The sequence below is a fragment of the Pelobates fuscus genome, chromosome 4, assembly GCF_036172605.1.
Source record: "Pelobates fuscus isolate aPelFus1 chromosome 4, aPelFus1.pri, whole genome shotgun sequence".
NCBI lineage: Eukaryota > Metazoa > Chordata > Amphibia > Anura > Pelobatidae > Pelobates > Pelobates fuscus.
Genome location: NC_086320.1, coordinates 9,214,238 through 9,233,604, shown reverse-complemented (window position 1 = coordinate 9,233,604; position 19,367 = coordinate 9,214,238). Strand labels below are relative to the sequence as shown.

At 42.9% G+C, this 19,367-nt stretch overlaps 1 protein-coding gene across 1 annotated transcript in view; it reads right to left on the bottom strand.

Annotated features, from left to right (window-relative positions):
• Positions 1 to 3,119: 3,119 nt before the first annotated feature.
• The window catches only part of C4H8orf82 (chromosome 4 C8orf82 homolog), a 47,273-nt gene continuing 31,025 nt past the window's right edge, over positions 3,120 to 19,367 (bottom strand). The window contains exon 3 of the mRNA XM_063450222.1: positions 3,120 to 3,674. Within this exon, the coding sequence (XP_063306292.1) occupies positions 3,238 to 3,674 (437 nt within the window). The 3' untranslated portion in view covers positions 3,120 to 3,237. The remainder of the gene's footprint in view (positions 3,675 to 19,367) is intronic.

The following is a 19,367-nucleotide window of genomic DNA, read 5'->3' as shown; positions in this document are numbered from 1 at the left end:
GAGACAGTACCAGTCAGGGGGATAGAGCCCATCATAGAGACAGTCTCAGTCTGGGGGATAGAGCCCATCATAGAGACAGTACCAGTCTGGGGATAGAGCCCATCATAGAGACAGTCACAGTCTGGGGAATAGAGCCCATCATAGAGACAGTCTCAGTCTGGGGATAGAGCCCATCATAGAGACAGTCCCAGTCTGGGGGATAGAGCCCATCATAGAGACAGTCCAAGTCTTGGGAATAGAACCCATTATAGAGACAGTCCCAGTCTGGGGGAAAAAGAGCCCATCATAGAGACAGTCCCAGTCTGGGGGATACGACCCATCATAGAGACAGTCCCAGTCTGGGGGATAGAGCCCATCATAGAGACAGTCCCAGTCTGGGGGGATAGAGCCTATAATAGATAGTCCCTGTTTGGGGGATATGGCCCATCATAGAGACAATCCCAGTGTGGGGGATACGGCCCATCATAGATAGTCCCTGTTTGGGGGATATGGCCCATCATAGAGACAGTCCCAGTGTGGGGGATACAGCCCATCATAGAGACAGTCCCAGTGTGGGGGATAGAGGCCCTCATAGAGACAGTCCCAGTGTGGGGGATAGAGCCCATCATAGAGACAGTCCCAGTCTGGGGGATAGAGCCCATCATAGAGACAGTCCCAGTCTGGGGGATAGAGCCCATCATAGAGACAGTCACAGTCTGGGGGATAGAGCCCATCATAGAGACAGTCCCAGTCTGGGGGATAGAGCCCATCATAGAGACAGTCCCAGTCTGGGGGATAGAGCCCATCATAGAGACAGTCCCAGTCTGGGGGATAGAGCCCATCATATAGAGACAGTCCCAGTCTGGGGGATATGGCCCATCATAGAGACAGTCCCAGTCTGGGGGATAGAGCCCATCATAGAGACAGTCACAGTCTGGGGGATAGAGCCCATCATAGAGACAGTCCCAGTCTGGGGGATAGAGCCCATCATAGAGACAGTCCCAGTCTGGGGGATAGAGCCCATCATAGAGACAGTCCCAGTCTGGGGGATAGAGCCCATCATATAGAGACAGTCCCAGTCTGGGGGATAGAGTTCACCATAGAGACAGTCCCAGTCTGGGGATAGAGACCATCATAGAGGCAGTCCCAGTCTGGGGGATACGGCCCATCATAGAGACAGTCCCAGTCTGGGGGATAGAGCCCATCATAGAGACAGTCACAGTCTGGGGGATAGAGCCCATCATAGAGACAGTCCCAGTCTGGGGGATAGAGCCCATCATAGAGACAGTCCCAGTCTGGGGGATAGAGCCCATCATAGAGACAGTCCCAGTCTGGGGGATAGAGCCCATCATATAGAGACAGTCCCAGTCTGGGGGATATGGCCCATCATAGAGACAGTCCCAGTCTGGGGGATAGAGTTCACCATAGAGACAGTCCCAGTCTGGGGATAGAGACCATCATAGAGGCAGTCCCAGTCTGGGGGATACGGCCCATCATAGAGATAGTCTCAGTCTGGGGGGATAGAGCCCATCATAGAGATAGTCCCAGTGTGGGGGATAGAGCCCATCATAGAGACAGTCTCAGTCTGGGGATAGAGCCCAACATAGAGATAGTCCCAGTCTGGGGGATACGGCCCATCATAGAGACAGTCTTAGTCTGGGGGATAGAGCCCATCATAGAGACAGTCCCAGTCTGGGGGATACGACCCATCACAGAGACAGTCCCAGCCTGGGGGATAGAGCCCATCATAGAGACAGTCCCAGTCTGGGGAGATAGAGCCCATAATAGATAGTCCCTGTTTGGGGGATATGGCCCATCATAGAGACAGTCCCAGTGTGGGGGATACAGCCCATCATAGAGACAATCCTAGTGTGGGGGATAGAGGCCATCATAGAGACAGTCCCAGTCTGGGGGATATACCCCATCACAGAGACGGTCCCAGTCTGGGGGATAGAGCCCATCATAGAGATAGTCCGATAGTCCCTGTTTGGGGGATGTGGCCCATCATTGCGGTAAGTTGTTAAACCGTTAGTAAATGGTAGGATTTGGGGGAGGAACACCATGGTACTCCTGGCACCGTAATAACTTCAGTGTGCTGTAGTGATTATGGTTCTTGGAGCATTCCGTTAATATAACAGACACATTATCTGAGGGATAAGAGTGGAGTCCCGTGGTCCATGCATTTTATTTGTTGTTCTATTATCTTACCTTTATACCACTCAGACAGAGACTGGTGCAGATAGAGGGTCACATTTTGAGTTTTCGGATTACTGGTTTTATTAATCCTCGGCCGCCCATTTTTAAATTTGGATTCTCACACATTCTGTACATTTTGCGGGAGCCAGTTAATTCATCCCATAAACACTAATGTTGATAGGATAATATTAGCAGAGCAGTGCCAGGTCTGACTGGGGAAGATACGCTACGTAGAACAGACACAGAGAGGGTGAGCGGAGATTTTTAGAGCCAGATATTGTCCTCTGGGCGCATATAACACAAACTAGCGTTTGTCAGAGGTTGACTGATTTCAGCAAAGATTTTATCTTAAAAATAATAGGACTGCTTTTCTGGGAGACATTTTCATGACGGGTTTTACGTTATGTGCTGCTCCCTGATTTGTCTCTCTGTAAAATATACATTGCGGTTCTACTCAGGAGACTGGAGGATAAAACACAGCTGAGAGCACGGTGGCTCTATGATACGTGAGCTATGGTTTCTGTATGGTTATCAACCTTCGAAATACTGCGCTCATTCATTTTACTTTTGTTTTTGCCAGAGAACCTTCTTTACCGACCAAAAGATTCTAAAGAATTTCTGACAGATACGAACTTGGACTGAACTAATGTGAATATATTTTCTTTTTTATTACGTTATGATTGACTGGGGCATTGTTACCATAATATGTTTTATAGAAAAAATTTATATGTATTGATACAATAACATGCATTATTTTTATATTTTGTCCCTTTCTCATTTTATAATTATATTTTCTGATTGACTTGTTTTTTGTTTTTTTATCTAGATGACATTATGAAGACTTGTGTTTTTATGAATTCTTTTAATTGATCAACACTAAAATAACTATTAGTTCGGCATATCAATCCAGTGAAATAGCAGCACACACGGCAGAACAACAAATAACTTTTCTGTGTTTAATAATAAGAGGCTATTAACCAGTTAAATATTGGTTTTATGGCAGTCTGGGTTCATTCAATGAAATCATACATTTGATTATGTCCTTCTGATTCTACGAAAATGTTAAACAATGAGTTGGATCAGCTCGTTGGTTAGAGCGTAGCGATTACCGTCCCAATTAAAGTGAGTTGGATGACCGGTTTTGGATTCACTGCTATATTCAAAACAAGGACTCAGTTCAAATGCAAGGGAGGATTTCACAAGTCCAACAGCGCCACACTTGGCCGGAGCTGGGTGGTAAACCCGTCCATTCTCCGGAAACATAACAAGTTTCTCAGGTTCGAACATCACAGTGAGTTTATCTCCTCCCCCGCAGTAGGACAAGACATGTCTCCCTGTGCTCTGCTCGGACAGCAGGTGTGTGAAGACTATGGGTCGGTCATCGCAGCGAATGAAATTCCTCTCTCTGCCACATGGGGAAATATACGGGAAATCATCCTCATACCGGCCTGTTTCATTCCTCCTTACTTGCTTGAAGAAAAATACTAGAAATTGCTTATCTGTCAAAAAATTAAAATAGTTTCAGCGTTTTATAAAACTATTAGGTTCTGTTTTATAATACAGCTAAAATATCCAATACTCAGAACTATGATACGGGTGCCCTGTATAACGATAGATGGAAAAAGAAATATCCAGGCACACCCGAGGTTTCTTCTAAAAGTCTTTTTATGTGAAGCAAGGAAGTGGAGACAACGTTTCGGCTCCTCTCTGAGTCTTTATCAAGTCTAAGGTGTGCCTTTGGCAGAAAGTATTCCCTCTTCTTTTAGTGTGTGCATTATACTCTAGTTTGTTTGCAATCTGTATTCAGACATACATTACGGCTACAGGCTGTCATTGTGATCTCACATGGGGAACAAAGTAGCACAGTATGGTTCTACCTACATTCAACACGTGTAAAAAGCTTACTCCACTGCCGAGCACTGCAACTGAACAAATATTAGCATAGCATTTATTTGAAGCAAGGGATGCATAGCTAGCATATAAAGATATCATAACACAGCATGCTGTGTATAGATTGCTATACAGACAAACCTTAAAATTACAATTATGTAAATTTGCAACATTTTTATTGTTCACATATTTGTTTATCTTTCATAAAAATATTGGTAAATGAAAAGCTTTAGCCATTATATAATGACCGTTATCTTGTAATATTTCATACAGGTTCTGAAATTTTAGTATAAAAGCAAAAATGGACATTTTCGGACATACTACAGATGTAACAAATATAGATTAATAAACATGGAAACTAAAGGCCTTACTAGCAGGGCAGCTTACTGAAAATGGCAACAGAAAGTGAAAAGAAAGTCTGCAATTGAGCACAATGCCCACATACAGTTAAATCATATATTTCTAATAAAAAGATATATAAAACCGCTACAATAATCTAAATCAATATCTGGACTGCTAATGCAATGCTAATAGTGAAATGGTAGACTCCATTCACTCCTTCCCCTCTCTGACTGTAGGAATGGTATAACCCAGCGGTTCCCAAACTGTGTGAACGGGCACACAAGGGCGCTGCAAAATATTCCGCCGGTGCTATGATGATAGCACCGGGAACCATGCCTCACTCTTCCCTGACGGCTCTGCAGGACCGGAGGGGAGATCCGAGATTTCCCTCTCCGGCCCGCTAGCACTGTAATTTCGGTGGCCGGCAGGGGAGGGAGAGAGAGAGGACCTAGGGGAGCTCTAAAAGGCAACTCCGCTGGGTTCTCCTCTCCCAAGCTCGGAGCGTTGCTGCGGTTACCACGGCCCCCCCCCGAATCTCCCGAGAGTGAACTCTAGCTTCAGGAGCTGCACCACATGGACCACCAGGGCTTCCACACCAGACCACCAGGGTTTAGTACGGTCTCCCCTACCAGGCAAAGATAAAAGATTTTTTTTAAAGTGATATATTTATATTTATGAATTTGCCCTCCTACCCCACAGACCCAAACAAATTCCCCCATACACACACACTGCTCCCCATGCACACAATTACCCCACAATTCACACACACTGCCCCCTCGCAGAAACTGTACCCCTCACACAAACTGTACCTCTCACACACTGCACCCCTCACACAACCTGCACCCCCACAAACACCGTACCCCTCACACACAAACTGCCCCTCACACACACTGCACCCCACACACACAGTGCACCCCACACACACATGTATTGCACCCCTCACACACCCAATACAGCCCCTGTCACGGGAGATCCAAGGTAAGTTGTCAAACTGTTCTTAAACAGTTTTACTACGTACCGTGGGGGGGCACTACAGCACTACTGGCACCATAACCACTACAAAGTGGAGTAGTGGTTATTGTGCCTGGATTGTTTCTTTAAATAATCTACCAGTGATTATTTACCCCTTAATCTACCCCTCCCAAGATTAGGTTCTGGATCTGCGCCTGAACGGCAAACATTTCTGCGAACAGGGGCCCAGTATTTGCCGCAGCTCATATACCTTTTGACCTACATTTGTCTGCACTTAAAGAATAATCGTTTTAATTTTAATCTAAAAAATTTAATAAGAGGCTTTACACAGATAGAGAAATGTGTAAGCAACATAAAAAATATCAGGCAAGATAAGATAATGGCATATCAAAAAATCAAGATAAGAGAAAGGACAATATCAATAAATCTGATTGGATAAAGCATTGTACCAATAAATTAAATCCTACACAGAACACCACATATTGACCTATGTAATCCCCCGCTTCCTTCCACGGTAGCACATTGCACAGATAGAACCTCAGAAAACAGAGAGCCTCATCTTCAGTTTAAATCCTAAATATCATTCTTTAGGATCCTCATTTCTTTTTTACTTTACTACTAACTTGAACCATGACAGCTGATCATTTTCAGCCACGGACAACAATCTATGCACTCTAAGCAACACGCCGATGTCGGATCTTGAAACAAAAATCTGGCATTGTAAAATGCAGGTAGTTCACTTGCCACAAACTTGCGGCTTCGGACAGTATAATTTGCAACGTGGTCTTCTGGACCGGGGGCTCCAATCCTTCTGAGGTGTGTAACTTCAAGAAGATGCTCACAAAGCTGAATGCTGTGTCCCCTCCAAGTGCTGCTGCAAGCAAGAAGTCAATTGCAGACAGTCCAATCAAGGAGACGGGAAGGGAGCAGGAACCGGACCTCAATGACCTCCATGCTCCAAGCCAGTTGTATCCACTACAAGTCATCACGCCCCCTTGCAAGTCCTCTCCTTCTAACCACCCCACCCCCCACTCCCCAGACTTTCTGTGTCTGTCCAATGACAGACTTCCCAATGCAGCTCAATGTGAAGTCTTTACAAGGCAGGTGCTCTGGACAATTGCTGCCTCTTGAGTTTAGTTCCACTGAGCTAAACAAACTAGGAAATAACAGGACAGGAAGTCTGATTGACATCCATGGAGGGTGTAACTAGGTAATTTTTTTTACACATAAAGCATTTTTAGCAAGCTAAAGTACTTTAGGGCTCTGGAGTGTTCCTCTAACTCACCTTTTCACCCATGCCGCATTGGTCTCGCTGTGGCTGGCCCCGCCTCCATGGCTGAGATCAATCTTTATGATCTCAGCCAATCCGACGCTTTCCCCTTTGAAAGTAATTGGAGGCAATAGCGCATTCATAGCAAAATGCTGCGCCAATCAGCATCACCTCACAGAGATACATTAAATCAATACATCTCTATGGGGAGCATTCAGCGTGACATTGGAAGCACTTCTAGTGGTTGTCTGAATGACTGTCACTGGAGGTGTCTCTAGGCAGTAATGTAAACACTTCCTTTTGTCTTAAAAGGCAGAGTTTACATTGAAAACCCTGCAGGGACATGCTATTGACACTAGAACCACTACATTAAGCTGTTGGTGACTATAGTGTCTCTTTAAATTGTGTATAATATGTATGGAACATACTTCAGTAACACAAAAGTGTTACACAGTACCTCCCCATTCATAAAAAAAGTAAAACATTTTTATGAACCGGAAACTAGCGATTGGCTTAGAGCATCAGCTGACCACTCTAGCCAATTAGTTGCTCCCATGCCTGACGCCAATCTGCACTTCCTGACATTCCGTTTCAGAAACCGAGTACCACTGAGCGACCTGGAGATCTGGAGCTGGAGGAAGCCTTTGGGGGTTAAACCATTTGAGAGCGGGTTAACCCATTAAAGGAAAGAGAGGGACCTCCTGGCATTATAGCATTTTCATTTAGATTCAGTTGTTATGGTGACCAGAATGTTCCTTTAATTTGATTAAAGGAACACTATAGTGTCAGGAATACAAAGATGTATTCCTGACACCATAGTTCTGAAAACGCTATTCACCTTGGCTTTATGTGATTATTAATTATGACACTGTCAAAAAGGGGCCAAGCATGGATGTCATTACAATTATGCCACCCTCCCCCCCCCCCCCATGTAAACATCCCTCCTTCATTCCTTCCCCGCGTATAATATGCCTCATGATCCTCTAGATTGTAAGCTCACAGGCATGGATTTCTATCCCCTGTTTGCATATTTACTAATTTTATTTTTGCATAAATTGTAAATATAATAAGGTATATTCAGCACCTTGGACAGCAGTAAGTTTTACAATGGGGGTACTATGACCCTGGATAGCAGAGGATTATGGTGGGGGAGGTTGCATATTCCTATTCTGTAGGATTTTATCATCATTGTAAAGCCAATAAGGACGCAGGTGCAGTGTGTTGTTTGAAGATGATAGAATAATGAATGTATAAATATCCTAAAAACTGCCGAAATCGACTTTCAAATACGAATACGATACAAAAGTTTAAAAAAAAAATGAGTACTGTAAACTATAATAAAAATATAAAATGATGCCCACTATCAACTTAACTTTCACATTTCATCCTCAAAATATATAAATACCCCCCCAACCCCCACCAAATAATAGGATGAATTGTGGGTTAGCAGATGCTTAGTAAACAGCAACAAATCACTTCCATGAAATATGGGATGAAATTAAATTTAAAACAGATGGTGACATCAACGTGTTCTCATAAAATGTGTGATTTACTTCCCGTAAATGGTATTAAGAATATTACTGTTACATGCCTCCAACGTGATCTCTCTCTTAGAATATTTCTGATATTTTATAGAATGAAAGAAAACTCTTAAAAGGAACCGTCCCAAATTCATGGACAGATAACCTGCTTTTATTTATTGATCCTGGTAAATCGTATTAATGCGTTTATTGGGATGTTTTGTGGTGAACAGACAGAGAATGGAGGCATTATAAGTAGAGTTAAAGGGATACTCCAAGCACCGAGACCACTTCTGCCCATTGAAGTGGTCTGGATGCCAACTCCCACCAACCTTAACCCTGCAAGTGTAATTAATGCAGTTTTCATAAACTGCAATATTTACATTGCAGGGTTAAGTCCTCCTCTAGTGGCTGTCTACTAGATAGAACACGAAAAAGGATGCTGGATGTCCTCAAGCTGTGAGGACCTCCAGTGTTGCCGAAATCCCCATAGGAAAGCATTATATAATGCTTTCCTATAGGGAGGTTTAATGCGCGTGTGCGGCCATTGCTGCACATGCGCATTAGGTCTCCCCCGCCGACGGCCGCACATGCGTAGGAGCGTAGGCGGAGCCTGACCCAGCGCCGAGGGACATCGCGCTGGACTCCGGTAAGCCATTGAAGGGGTTTTAACCCCTTCAGCAACTTGGGATGGGGGTGGGAGGTAGAGGGGCACTAAAGGGTCCTGCAGAGCCAGGAAAACTAATATGTTTTCCTGGCACTGGAGAATCCCTTTAACCCCTTAAGGACCAAACGTCTGGAATAAAGGGGAATCATGACATGTCACACATGTCATGTGTCATTAAGGGGTTAAATTAGCTAGTTCTGGTAACCCTATAGTGTCAATTCACTGTTTAGTGAACAACTGTAGTGTACTTTAGTGTACAATTGTAAATACAAACCATACACTGTTCTGTGCGGTAATACGGAATAACCACAAAAACTGCTCAGTGAGATAATACAAAATACAGATTAAGGAGCAGCGCAGAGTTTAAAAAACAAAACACCTGTCTGTGTTTTGTAACAAGGCTGGAAAATGTATGTTTGGACTTGAATGACTCAAAACACACAAAATTCTCATTACAATATACAATGTAATATATTATATTTATAGCCACAACCTACGCCGCAGCGCTTTACAATATTATTAAATAATTAAATAATAAATGAGAAAATTACAAAATCTTACAGGATCAATAGATAGACGAGGACCCTGCTTGAAAGAGCTTACAATCTAGAGGAGGTGGGCTATAACAACACAGGAAGGGCAGTGTGGGGGATAGCAACCAAATGACAAGGTCAGAAAGTAGCAGAACTGGAAGGTGGGACGAGTGTGGCCCTTTAAGTGAGAGACATAGTTACAAATGCTAAAAAAAAGAGACATGTGTCCATCAAGTTCAGCCTTCCTCAAATTAGTTTTTTTTCTGTTTTACAGAATACACTGGAGCTGTATTGAAGCTCCAGGAAAGTGTGAGTGCACATATTGTATTTTACTTATCACCACTACAGTTTTAAATACTACACTATTATTCCTTCTCTGGTTCTCTTCACATATACCTTGTCAAGGATTGCTGAAGCGCTGCACCTACCCCCCTGTTTTTGTCCTTTTTTGCTGTTGATCTAAAAGAAGGCAAAAAACCCAGTTTGCTACACGTCCAATTTGCAAACAAACTAGGAATAAATTCATTCTTCACCCCAGAATGGCAGTCAGATTTATCTTTGGAAAATGAAGCTATTACCCTACAATTGAAAAATTATATCCTTGAATATTCTGTTTTTTGCAAGTATGCATCTAATTGCTGTTTAAAAATCTGTATGGATTCTGATAAAACCACTTCTTCAGGCAGAGAATTCCACAAAAAACTTTCCTTTGCCTTAGACAAAATCTTCTTTCTTCCAGTCAAAACGCATGACCTCGTGTTCTATGTAAAATCCGGTTTGTGAATAGATTTCCACACAATGGTTTGTATTAGCCCCGAATATATTTGTATAATGGTATCATATCCCTCCTGAGGCGCTGTTTTTCTAAACTAAAGAGGTTTAAATGTGTTAACCTTTCTTCGTAACTAAAATGCTCCATTCCTTTTATTAATTTTGTAGCCAGCCTCTGTACTTTTTCTAGTGCCATAATATCCTCCTTCAGAACAGGTGTCAAAAATTGCAAAGCACATTCAAGATGTGGTCTTACCAGTGATTTATAAAGAGGCAGAAAGATATTCTCATCCCGAGAATGAATGCCCTTTTTCATGCATGACAATACCTTACAGCCTTTGGCCACTGCGGATTGACATTGCACATTGTTGCACAGTGTGTTGTCTATAACAATTCCCAAACCCTTCTCGTGTGGTGTTATCCCTAATCCACTACCATAGGGTATAAGCTGCTTGTGCATTCTTTACCCCGAAGTGCATCACTGAATTTTTTTTGCTCACATTGTATTACTTTAGTGAGTTTTGTGTTATCATTTATAAATATGTTAAATAGAAGCGGTCTCAGAACAGAACCCCGAGGGACACCACTTACATGTGTTACTACAAGAGGCCTTAGGCTTTTTTAGATCTAGATCTGGGTTTTGAGGACTTCTTAATAATTGTAGACATCGGGGGAGTCTAATGGAGGTAGGGAGGCTGTTCCAAAGAAAAGGAGTCGCCCGCAAGAAGTCCTGCAAGCACGAGTTAGCAGTAAGGGCGTAAGACAGGAGGAGGTCAGTGGCCAAGAAGGGAGACAAAGAAGGAACGTACTTTAAAATGAGTGAATAAATGTAGTTGAAATCTCACTGTAAGGATCCTTTAACCACTGATGTCCATGAAGATGTATTTAGTATTCATAATCTTCCTGCGACCAAAAGATTAAAACAATGGATTTTAACCACAGTGAACAAGAAAGATGAACATAAGGAGTTTGAGTCCTAATGGGATCATCTGAAATGGTCCCGTAATGTACATGATTGCCACCTAGTGGCTAATTAAGGCGTAGCACAGTCTGTAATAAAACTCAGAAAATGGACATGTTTTATAATGCTACTTCAATAATAATAATAATAATAACTAGTATTTATGTAGCGCCTTTCTCCCAGCGCACACTGAATAGTAATAGATGTTACCTTTGGAGCAGACAATATATTTTTACAGTAACAAGGAACAGACTCAGCTCCTATACCCCTCACACCTTGTTCTAGTATCGAAACTCGCAGTGCCCAGTAGTGACCTCTTCACATTAGCAGCAGAGTGGAAAAACTCACTCTTCTCTGCCAAAAGGGAACATCCACTATAACAGATACTTTCTGCTGTCCCACCTTTCTCAGGCAGCCACGCTAAAGGAAAAATACTAGCTTGTAATACCGTGCAACTGACAAGGCACCCAGAATGTCCGGATGGTCTCCGAGATCCAAACTACATGTTTTTTTTCTTCTTCCTTGCTGCCATTAAAGAGAACTTGCCATGAGAGATATAGGTTTGCAGTTTTCTAACCACCTGTCTTGACTTACGTTACACAATTTGTGTTTCTTCCTTTAATACTGTTAAAAGCTCATATTTTATTTCATTTCCATTTCCTATGTCTCCTGCTGAGACCACCAGTCATGTTTCAGTGGATGTTTCACTGTTGTACGACACACCACTCCTGCATACCTTTGTTTGGGAAGCACTTCCCATGATAGATTAAACGTCCCCAACATTTTATGTTGGCTTAGTGTAAAGAACACTTATCTGTTCTAATCATTCTGGCACTTTCTCTCCGTGCAGCTACTGCTGCTCTCACATAAAGCCTGTCCCTCTCCCTCCTTCCCCTTGCCAGCACTGCTTGCCCTTAGGCTAAATTCAAGCAGAAGAGATGTCTAGAGGAGGGTTTTCCTGAGAACAGACTTGCAGAGTTCTTATCTCTATGCTGGTCAACACACGCAGAACTGACAGAGACGAGGGGAAAGGGCTGTTTTATAAACCCCTGTTTTTAACCCCTTAAGGACACATGACATGTATGACATGTCATGATTCCCTTTTATTCCAGAAGTTTGGTCCTTAAGGGGTTAAAGAACTATAAACAATTTCTGACAATTCTTCTAGGACAATGTACAATGTACATTTGAGAATAAGTTATATTTGTCATGACCATTTAAGTTGATATCCAGATTCTCGAACTTCTCTGTGATTTGTTTCAAGGTTCTTATGGACAGGGAACAATCTGCTTGGTTCCACTTCTTTAGGTTTACCAGTTACTGCACTGTTGGTGACTTTAATGAGGACTGCTGATAATTAAATTAAATTAAATTAAATGATGCGCTGTCCTTACCATAATTTTCAAGCAGATTGAGAACCGACCGACGAGATCGAGTTCGTCACTGGTGATTTAGATGTGCAACTGTAGTCGTGTTGCCTTGATCTTGAATCATAGATGCCAATACTTGGTTCAAAGTCAAGACACCTGCACTCAGTTCCCAGAAGTTGGATGATTTGCTACTAATATTCTTGCACTATCTTCCATGGACTGCTCGTTGGTAAATACGAACCCCCATCCTGTAGGCAAGTAATCGGTTATAATGCTATTGTGGGTTAAGTTCCTGTAGGACTTCCCTTATAAAGGTGACTTCATCCACCTAGATTAAAACGCCTGGTAGTTCAGAGTAGGTTAAGACCTTTTCTGCCGATTTAGATTCTTGGCTTGTAGAGGTCTTAGATGTGTTTTTCTCATCACGGTCATATGTCCCACAACTCTCATGGCTGTTCTGAGAGATATGACTCTTTCTTATCAGCAAGGAGACTGCTGGCTGCAATTTTTTTTTCCACTCTATAGAAATCGTCAGAAGCATTAAATCTGTATTTATGACAAGGCCAAAGAGCTTTATAATTCCGGCAGATATCAAGGAGGATTACTTCCAATTTATAATCCACCTGTTTGACTTTAAAAATGGTAATCTTAACTTCCATAAATTCTGCTGAGTTTTTATTAGACAGCAATCTAAATACAGAATCACTGCTCTTCATAATTCGGCTGCTTTACCAATAAGATTTTTTGTAAAAACCACTGGCATATATATAAGCCAAAACAGCAAAAACCTAAACAGGAAATTGTACAATTTCACTTGAAAGTGAGAGACAAACCTTGGAAACTCCCTGCAGTGCACTGAAATAAGCAGAAATGAGCCTTTTAAATCGACAGTAGTCGTGTGTGACTGGGAACATAAGATGGACACCTTAATTAGATCCCTGGATGACTCCTATGTTTAAGTCACCCTGTACCCATTGTAGGTGCAGGGTGTGTGTAATGGTTGTGTATTATGTATTTATTGTTAATTATTTGTTTGCTCTCCTGTCCTGCGGATGCTTGCTACCAACTAGGAGGATTTGGCTATGGAGCCTGTATAGCGCCCTCTGTTGGTTGCATATTGCATATTGCCAATTCTGCAGGCAGGAGAGATATTTTGTGTTAAATAATATCTTCCCAACCTCCTTATAAATATGTAATTGTGTTTTAATAGGTTGCTGTATGTTGTCTGCTATGATTTGGGTTTTTGTATTTTAATTAAGTTGTCACAGCAATCTACATGCAATGAGTCTATTGGCTAGTCCTGAGAGAAAAAATTTTTGTATGTCAGTTCCTTTTGGAACTTGTGTCCTGTGTTGATTTTTAGGGATCCTAGTGACAGATACTTCGGACCTGTTTACTGGTTGCAGGATCCCTCTAGCCCTGGGATAAATCAAGGGAGCTAGGCCACATAGCCGCAGTTGCCTTTGTAAAGGCAATAACTATAATCACTGTAAGCAGAGCTGCAGAGGAATAGGCAGAGGGGACGATACCTGCCTGGAAGGAGGACTGCAGTGGAATAGGCAGAGGGGACAATACCTGCCTGGAAGGAGAGCTGCAGAGGGGACGATATCTGCCTGGAAGGAGAGCTGCAGAGGAATAGGCAGAGGGGACGATACCTGCCTGGAAGGAGGACTGCAGTGGAATAGGCAGAGGGGACAATACCTGCCTGGAAGGAGAGCTGCAGAGGAATAGGCAGAGGGGACGATACCTGCCTGGAAGGAGAGCTGCAGAGGAATAGGCAGAGGGGACGATACCTGCCTGGAAGGAGAGCTGCAGAGGAATAGGCAGAGGGGACGATACCTGCCTGGAAGGAGAGCTGCAGAGGAATAGGCAGAGAGGGTGATACCTGTCTGGAAGGAGAGCTGCAGTGGAATAGGCAGAGGGGACGATACCTGCCTGGAAGGAAAGCTACAGAGGAATAGGCAGAGAGGGTGATACCTGTCTGGAAGGAGAGCTGCTGCCTGGTCGGGTGCAAAAGCTCCAGAAGGACTCCAGTCCAGCTGCGGCGACTGGGGAAGGAGCGTTCCAGGGACCCTGCAAGCGGCTAGGAAGCTGACTTGGCAGAGGTACCCAGCTGGGGTACAGGAAGCTCCGTCACACCATGTAGTTGCCTCCTCCCAATATTCCTGTTACAGTATGGATTCCATTCTAAGTTTTATTTTTTACATTTTAATTGACAAAAAGCCTGAAGTAAAATTCTAGAACCCATTTCACTTCTATAAATGCCTTTTTTAGTAATCCGTAGTTTGAGAATTTTTTTTTGTTCCTTTTCTTAGTTTATCAACGAAAACATCATCTTCGATCAGTAATTTTTCCAACATCTATACTGTAACCTTCTGAAATGGTCTTTTAAAAATAGAGTGGATCTCATCCAGATTTCTGCGAGTCCTTGCAGAATCCTGCCCACAGGAAACGTTGTGTCAGGATGTTTGGACTGCTCTCTCTAGGGTTGTTTACATCTCCCGCGCTCTCCCTGAATCTTGCTGATAAGGATGAAAACTGTTTGGGCCTCTCGGTCACCTGTCTTACCAGTTCCTCTAATGCCTTCAGAGAGAAGGCTGCAAAGATAAATTTTAAGACAGATTTTGCAGACCAGGACTTCAATCATAATGCTCTTCTGGCCACTGTTGCTAAGACCATAAATCTGGTAGGAAGCTTTTCCAGACTTTTCCAAAGAGGCGTCAAACAGAAGCCTCAGTTTTTTCATCATTTGGGTCTCTCAGATGGTGACATTAGGAGATTTCTACAGTTATACAGAGCAGTCAAAAAGGAGCACTGGGGTCCGGGGCTGTGTGTTTATTTAATTTTAGGTCTACCTGTCCTGTGGAAAGGAGGGGAGACAACTTATCGCGGTTACTGCAAGAGACGTATGGAAAAAACAGGTGTGCTAGAGAAGAGCTGAAAAAGTTTGGCCACTCTGCAGTAAGATTCTCCATTCAATGTCCTGTGTGAAGCTCCTACTTACCAACTAAGAAAGAGAGAAACTAAGCTTACTTCATGTATAATTTGTGAAAAATTGTAAAATCCAGTTCCAGCTTCCTCGCGGCCTGAGCTGTATAATTTATAGACTAATCCTCACCGCATCGATAGTAGATCATGTTCATTGGAACAACTGGCACTAGGTACACACTCTATTTATGAATGAAAACTAATAGGTTTGAAAAAAACATATTCTGATTTATCAAACACATTGATTATAACAATATACTGTCCTGTAGCATATTCTCTAAACCGTACCCAATTTATTTTTTGGTATAGTGGCAGATACTGTGAGGAGAGTACTTTTGGGGTGGAGAATGACCCTCAGCCGGGCACATTACGGGTGAAGAATGAGATTCATCCGGACACCTAATGGGTGAACACCTTTGGGGTGAAGAGACCCTCTGTTGAACACATTAGGGGTGAAGTGACCTTCAGCCGGACAAACTAGATGCAGAGAGTAATAAACCCCCACTTAACAGATAATAAAATCACTATTGTATTCGAATAACAACAAAAAATAAAGTACCTTTCTTTGTGTAGACCCCCCTCCCGCCCTTCCCATAAAATGTAGACTTAATCACCAAATACAAAGTCACGTATCATGCCATATCATATTCAGTCCCCGGTCCTGTAATACTAATCTCTGGTGTTTCATTTCAATTCTAATGCTTTATTTTGTCAGCAAAGAGCACGTTGTGCCTGGAGGGAGAACAGATGGCCACTTGCATTGGGTAATATAAATAATAGGATTATCAGACAGGTCAGCGATGTTCTGGCCAATGTAAGACAGTCCAGGGACAGCACACTATCAAACATCTACTTACATTACTAGAGAAGTGACAGCAAGATCTGAGGACTCGACATTATGTTTTATTTCACTGCTTGGATTCAACACGGACATTCCAATATAGCCCACTTTCCTATGGCATTATTAAGTCTCCAGACCCAGAGATAGATAGGACCATCGACGCTCTACTTGTAATTAATTCTCTGTCCTGATGGCCTTTCCAGTTAGATTTGCATGTCAAGCCTTCTGATCCAGTGCTTAGCAGATGACAATGCCCTCCGCCAGTTCTTCTCAATTGAGATGTAATTAATCTACTCTGAGACGCTGAATATCCAGGTCTCAGTGACATTTTAGCTTTTTTCGATTATGGCCTTTATTTATAATCTGCTGAGAAAGACAGAACTATTGAAGTATTTAAAGGTGGTGACAAAGATTTGAAGATTTAAGCGTCTCCCAATAAAATATTGTCATTCACAGATGATCTCAGCACTGCGTTCAGTATGGATGCGCACGCCGTATTCAATCAGCTGCAAAAAGATTCTAAAGAATCTGTATTACCGCAATTCCTGAGAAAATGAGATTTTATTCGATGTCAAAGAAAAATGAAAGATGCATTGTTTCTGACTGTTTAACAGTCTTGTGAATTAAGCACTACTAAATATAAATAATACAGCTACTAAACTATCTCCATAATCTTACATAAAACATATTTGTGTGTGGGGCATTAAACCGTAATGAGAGTAGATTAGAAGTAGGTATATAGGACTCAACATATAAAATACAGTAAAATGAAAAGGTCACTTGTGCTGTGCCAGAACAGACGATGCAGTAGGCCTGGAATAAAAGAGGGCCCACCCTAGATAATGATGAAAAGATCAAGATTCTTCTCTTTCAGGAAGTGTTCCGGAGGATTGGAGGAAGGCAGATGTGGTTGCTAAATTCAAAAAGGGTTCAAAATCCTTGCCTGGAAATTATAGACCTGTGAGCTTAACTTCTGTGGCTGGAAAAGTATTTGAAAGTTTATTAAGGGATAATATTTAAAGGACCACTCTAGGCACCCAGACCACTTCAGCTTAATGAAGTGGTATGGGTGCCAGGTCCAGCTAGGGTTAACTAATTTTTTTATAAACATAGCAGTTTCAGAGAAACTGCTATGTTTATCAATTAGTTAAGCCTTCCCCTTTTTCCTCTAGTGGCTGTCTCACTGACAGCCGCTAGAGGCGCTTGCGTGATTCTCACTGTGAAAATCACAGTGAGAGCACGCAAGCGTCCATAGGAAAGCATTATGAATGCTTTCCTATGCGACCGGCTGAATGCGCGCGCAGCTCTTGCCGCGCGTGCGCATTCAGCCGACGGGGAGGAACGGAGGCGGAGAGGAGGAGGAGAGCTCCCCGCCCAGCGCTGGAAAAAGGTAAGTTTTAACCCTTTTCCCCTTTCCAGAGCCGGGCGGGAGGGGGTCCCTGAGGGTGGGGGCACCCACAGGGCACTCTAGTGCCAGGAAAACGAGTATGCTTTCCTGGCACTAGAGTGGTCCTTTAATAATTCCTTGAGAAGAACATGGTTATCAGCAAAAATCAGCACGGTTTTATGAAGCACAGTCATGTCAAACGAACTTGATTGCATTCTACGAAGAAGTAAGTAGAAGTATAGATCAGGGTGTTGCAGTGGGTGTGATCTATTTGGATTTTGCCAAGGCATTTGATACAGTTCCACACAATAGATTAGTGTTCAAACTCAAGGACATCGGTCTAGATGAAAATGCTTGTTCTTGGGTAGAACATTGGCTTAAAAATAGAGTACAAAGAGTTGTTAATAACAAGCTGGACATAGGTGGCAAGTGGTGTCCCTTCAGGGGTCTGTAATGGGACCCCTTCTATTTAACATATTTATAAATGATCTTGGGAAAAAAAGCATTGAAAGTCATGTTTCAGTGTTTGCAGATGACACAAAACTTTGTAAAGTAATACAATGTGAGCAGGATATTGCTTTACTGCAGAGGGATTTAGATAGACTGGGGGACTGGGCACTAAAATGGCAGATTAAATTTTATGTTGAAAAATGCACTTCGGCGTAAAGAATACACAAGCAACGTAATACCCTTAAAGGACCACTCTAGGCACCCAGACCACTTCAGCTTAATGAAGTGGTCTGGGTGCCAGGTCCAGCTAGCTTTTACCCTTTTTTTTTATAAACATAGCAGTTTCAGAGAAACTGCTATGTTTATTCTGAGGGTTAAGCCAGCCTCCAGAGCCTCTAGTGGCTGTCTCACTGACAGCCGCTAGAGGCGCTTGCGTGCTTCTCACTGTGAAAATCACAGTGAGAGCACGCAAGCGTCCATAGGAAAGCATTATGAATGCTTTCCTATGCGACCGGCTGAATGCGAGCGCGGCTCCTGCCGCGCATGCGCATTCAGCCGATGACGTCGCGAGAAAGAAGAGGAGGTGGAGTAGAGCTCCCCGCCCGGCGCTGGAGAAAGAGGTTAGTTTAACCCCTTCCTCCCCCCAGAGCCCGGCGGGAGTGGGTCCCTGAGGGTGGGGGCACCCTCAGGGCACTCTAGTGCCAGGAAAACGAGTATGTTTTCCTGGCACTAGAGTGGTCCTTTAATGGAAGCGAATTAGGGATAACAACACACGAAAAGGACTTGGGAATTGTTATAGACAACAAACTATGCAACCATGTGCAATGTCAATCAGCAGTGGCTAAGGCCAGTAAGGTGCATGAAAGAGGGCATTAATTCTCGGGACGAGAATATCATTTTGCCTCTTTATAAATCACTGGTAAGACCACATATTAAATATGCTGTGCAATTTTGGGCACCTGTTCAAAAGAAGGATATTATGGCACTAGAAAAAGTGCAGAGGCGGGCTACAAAATTAATAAAAGGAATGGAACATATCAGCTATGAAGAAAGGTTAACAAATTTAAACCTATTTAGTTTAGAAAAACATCGCCTGAGAGGGAATATGATAACATTATACAAATATATTCGGGGGCCAATACAAACCATTGTGTGGAAATCTATTCACAAACCGGACTTTACATGGGACACAAGGCCATGCGTTTAGACTGGAAGAAAGAAGATTTCATC